Genomic DNA, 5,115 nt, shown 5'->3' on the forward strand with positions numbered 1-5,115 from the left:
GGCTGTGGAGTGGTGCAGGAAGTTGGGCAGCTCGTCCACACGGGTGTCTGAGATCTGTGGAGGACGCGACCGCCTCGTCAACGCCGCCATCCAGGACGGCATTAACAGAGTGAACCAGAGCGCCACGTCTAACGCCCAGCGCATCCAGAAGTTCGTAGTGCTAGAGCACGACTTCTCCATCACCGGAGGAGAGCTCGGTCAGTGTGTGTGTGTGTGTGTGTGTGTGTGTGTGTGTGTGTGTGTGTGTGTGTGTGTGTGTGTCCCACATGATGTTATAGCACAGTAATCAGGGTGTTTGTACCATCGCCGTCTTGGTCATATTTCTAGAATCTCCCGAGTTCTAGGGACTCGTTCAATATCTCACGTCACTCACACATCGAATGTATTGGGAGAAAACCAGAACACAGACAGTAACCTGAGCTCAGGGTCGATCCGGGAACCTTGGGAAGCAGATATACGTCATATTTTATTATCATCATCATGGAGGATATTAATTCTGCAAGTTACAGGATTTGTAATCTCTCTTGCAATACATCGGTGGTCCACCAGGCGGCAGCGTTTCACTGAAATATAAAGGGACTTGTTTTAAATAAATATCAACAGCTGGGGTTTAGAGGCCACCATTGGATTCTTTATTGTTTATTATTCTTTATATTCTGGGTTAAATATACAGACAGGCTAACTGCTGATCTCTTCTCTCACTCTCAGGTCCCACTATGAAGCTGAAGAGGCCAGTTGTGCTCAAGATGTACAAAGAACAAATCGAGAACCTCTACAAGGAGGCGGTGACTCCAAGCAACCCCGAGAACCCGCTGCCTCCTAAATAAGATCCATACCAAAGAACACACACAACACACACACACAAACGCTTCTGTCTGTATTTGCGTCGCTTCTAAGTGCGTGTGTGTGTGAGACGGCGTGTAACTTTTCACAAAGTCTCTTCTGTCTTTACTGTTTGTTTTTGTTGTTTTTGTTCCATGATGCCTTTTTGTTTTTGTTTACACCTGCAAGCACAATGCTAAAGAAATACGAGCGACGTCAACGTCAAGCTGTGAAGTTCTTCTCGAATTCATTGCCAGTTTGTTTGTTTGTTTATTTATTTATTTCTGAGGTGTGATGAAGTCCGTAGAAGAGCCTTAGACTTAGACCCGATTCATTGTGAGCGTTCAGGAAGCCGGGCTGCTCGACATTATTTATAATGAGCTTATTTGCAGTTATGAAAATAAAGTTTTTATAAGAAACAAAACAAAAAAAAGGTGTGTAGCTGCAGTGTTCTTTAGTCTCCTGACGTTCTGGAGTGAACGAGAATCCGACGTTCTGTATCTAAAGACGATCTAGAACCGATGCTGTATACGGATCTGTCTCTATCTGTTCATCCCTCTGGATAGACAGTCGTCGTCTTTCTCCGAGAACGTCCAACGAGGTTTTTGCTGTAAATGAAAGACGTACAGAAATTTTAAGAGAGAACGTGCCCCGAGATGATTAGGTTCTCCAGACTTAGGTTAGGGAGAACCGAGACATTTCTGGAAAACTCTACACCAACGTACTTCCTCAAGGCTCCAAATACATATTTGTGATGCTAGAACTGTAGCCGGTCCAAAGAACCCTTGAGGAAACTTTGGTGTAGGTTTCTAAAAGAGAGGGAATCCCTTTAGCGTGAGGCTCTGATTGGTTAGCGTGGGTTCTACTGGGAACCTGTTTTTTTTTCCTTTAGAAAGACCAGACTATGAATTGTCCAAAGAACCCCAGAGGAACTCCACAACATCTCAAAAGCCTCTTAAAGCTCAGAACGTTAGAAAGAAATTCTGGTGGAGAAAAAAACAATAACACAGAAACCTGTTAGAGTTCCAATGGAAGCCTTCAGGGTCCATCAGACCCCAAAAGAACCTGAAAGCATTTGATGGGCTTCTACTTGGAAAGTTACACATTTAAGCCCTTTAGAAAGACCGAAGTGTTAAGTAGCTGAGGAATCGTTGAGGATCTTCTGCTTTCCCTCCTGTTTAAAGGGCAGCCTGTTGAAGGTCTCCATGAAACGTGAACATGAGGGGAAAAATGACTGAACCCTTAAAGGTTCACATGGATCTAAAATCCATCACGTGTTTAAATGTTCATGACGAGACGTGACCTTCCCCCGATTCCTCCTTGTTGGAAGACGTCGATGAGGTTGTAGTAATAAACGTGTGTGTAGCACTGAGTGCAGTGTAGAGATGAGAATCACTGCTTCTGACACTTTTGCACTATTTATTGCCTCTCGTGCACTGCTCTGGTTTCATGGATGTTTTTTTTTCACCAGCAGATTTAAAGCCACAAAATCACACATTTGAAGCCATGAAAGTTTTTTATTTATCCTTCTTTTCACCGCCATGTTATTTGTTGAAATGTTTCTATTCAGGGTCTGATTTATTATTGTAATTATTATTGTTATTTACAGTTTGCAGTGAACTTGTTCCATATTGTAAATAGCTTCCTGCTCGATCTGTGCTGTTTGTGTGTGTTGATCACGTGACTGAACGGCTGCTTTCGTGCCGTCGGATGTTGTAAAAAAACAAAAAAAACAAAGTAAGATGAAGTGAATATAAAGAATCTGTTTTTGATAGTTTGGCATGTTGTGATATGACTGAATAGAAATATGGAAATAAATCTGTACAGACTAAAATCTGACACACTGAAGCTTTTCTTTACCGTCTGTCTCGTGGTGGTGGTGTGTAGGAATTCCCAAGACTTCAGATTAAAAGTCATAACAAGTGGCCGTGCGTGCGTACGCTCACCAAGCTAATGCGAGTGTGTATGCATTAGAAGTGTAAAGTTTAAAGGTGGGGTCTCCGTTGTTTGAGAACTGCTTCAGAAAACTGCGTCGGGCCACCAAACAAAACAAACGTGTAGCCAATGAGCAGAAAGGGGCGTGTCTTGTCAATATGGGCGGAGAGAGTGTTCAGTGCGCATGTGTGACATTAGCAGAAAGCGGTTTTAACATTGACATAGAGGATAAAAACAAAGAAAGAAAGTGAAGAAAGACTTACGATAAGGTAAGAAGTAGGACGTGTTAATATAGGATCAGCTTTCCAGCGCTGGAGAGAACTGAACGTCTTCCGTGTGAAACGGAGCTAAACCTTTCACGATACAACACACAGTACTACAGAAACACATTTGTATAACCATAGTATTACTCATTGTGTTCATTTATTGATAAAAATATACCCTCGGTCAGCTGCCCCAGCAGGTTCCGCCATAATAGTTGTCTGGGTTATTCTTGGGTTATACTTGTCTGGTGTATGTGTGGGGGTGGAGCTATCAAAACAGGGGTGGGACCCATTTTGGGTTAGGGGCGTGTTTGTTTTGGTGATTTCAAATGTCAACATTGGCTTTCATACAACGGAGACCCCACCTTTAATGCTAATTAATACGTGCTCCTTTATCGACCGTTACCATTCTTTTTTAGATATATTTAGGGTTCTGACTGTAACAAGCTGAGGTCTAACCTGCTGCCGACTCCACGTCAGTCCTGCTTTAAAGGTGCCCTTCCAAACAAAACCGTTTTTACTTGTATTTTTTTGATATGCGTTAGGTCCATATGTGTTTGTGTTGTGTCGTGAATGTGAAAACGAACTGCTACCTCCCCAGTCAGTTCTAGCCACTTAAAAGAAATAAGGGAAGAAATCAGGTCAGTTGGAAAAGCTGGTCACTCTGACGTCAGAGTGACTGAGCTCATTACTATTCATGAGCTCTCCCACTTGAGACCGCGCCCCCAGAATTCGTGTAGCTCAGTGAGTTTCCTATACAGCAAGGATGGCTGAACGTCAACGGGCTCGTGAAGAAGCCGTTCTGCCGCAATTCAAGGTGATTGTAAACAAATGTCCTCTAGCCTAGGCTACTTATAGCGCTTGGTGAATGAATAGTCATGCTCTCATATCCTAGCGGTTAGGCAATCGGAGCCAAGCAGCATAGCTCATTTGAATATTCATGAGAACTGGCGCAAATCGAGCTGAGTCTTCCTGCAGGCTTTCTATACCACACTAGAATGGATTGAAACAAGGTAACCAAGGCATTATTTCCACAAATAAATGTTACAGAGTCCATGGTAAACTTCAGACGTGTGACAGGGCACCTTTAAGATCCGATCCGGCTTCCAGATGAACGGCTGCGTTTACGATCACAAAATAATCCGAAGCTTCTTTCTCTTTAGCGGTTTTGTTAGCGTTCGTGTTCATTTAGTTCAGGCGTTGGCAACCCGCGGCTCCGGAGCCGCAAGTGGCTCTTTCATACCACTGCTGCGGCTCCCTGTAGATTTGGAAAATAAATATTTAATTTAAATTTATTTTATTTTAGTTAGTTAGTTTTAAAAAAAATGAAATTCTAAGATTATGCTCTTGTAACATTAAAGTAAACCGTGTTTAATTTTTTTGTCGCTCAAAATATGCGTCATATTTTGTTTTTCTCAAAATCAGCTTTCCTCCGCGGTGGACAAAATACACAAGTCTCCATGTGCGAACACCTGAGAGACAGATTCCAAGGGACCGTCTGTAAAGTGCAAAACCCGAAAAGCGAATACAAAAAACAGTCAATCACTTACATTTACGGCATTTAGCAGACACCCTTATCCAGAGTGACTTACAACTGGGCAACTGAGGGTTAAGGGCCTTGCTCAGGGGCCCAGCAGTGGCAGCTTGGTGGACCTGGGGTTTGAACCCATGACCTGCCGATCAGTAGCCCAACACCTTAACCACTGAGCTACCACATCACTTCACTGTAATACACTGTACTGTCACCAGCTCACACATCACTGTAATACACTGTACTGTCACCAGCTCACACATCACTGTAATACACTGTACTGTCACCAGCTCACACACATCACTGTAATACACTGTACTGTCACCAGCTCACACACATCACTGTAATACACTGTACTGTCACCAGCTCACACATCACTGTAATACACTGTACTGTCACCAGCTCACACACATCACTGTAATACACTGTACTGTCACCAGCTCACACATCACTGATGTCCTGATAGTTATACTACAACACTTAATTGGGAGAAATGTTTTTTTTTGTATCATTTTTATGATTTTTCATAATTAAAAAAAATCAATAACTTCACAGTACAGTGTA

At 42.8% G+C, this 5,115-nt stretch overlaps 1 protein-coding gene across 5 annotated transcripts in view; it reads left to right on the top strand.

Moving 5' to 3' along the window:
* Positions 1 to 2,656, top strand: part of acsbg2 (acyl-CoA synthetase bubblegum family member 2) — a 20,326-nt gene extending 17,670 nt beyond the window's left edge. For all 5 annotated transcript variants that reach the window (XM_060881354.1, XM_060881356.1, XM_060881355.1 and 2 more), the window contains 2 exons: positions 1 to 197; positions 709 to 2,656. The exon at positions 1 to 197 is cut by the window's left edge and continues 50 nt beyond it. In XM_060881354.1, the coding sequence (XP_060737337.1) occupies positions 1 to 197; positions 709 to 827 (316 nt within the window). In that variant the 3' untranslated portion in view covers positions 828 to 2,656. The remainder of the gene's footprint in view (positions 198 to 708) is intronic.
* The last annotated feature ends 2,459 nt before the right edge of the window (positions 2,657 to 5,115 follow it).

This window comes from Tachysurus vachellii, chromosome 11 (assembly GCF_030014155.1).
Source record: "Tachysurus vachellii isolate PV-2020 chromosome 11, HZAU_Pvac_v1, whole genome shotgun sequence".
Lineage (NCBI taxonomy): Eukaryota > Metazoa > Chordata > Actinopteri > Siluriformes > Bagridae > Tachysurus > Tachysurus vachellii.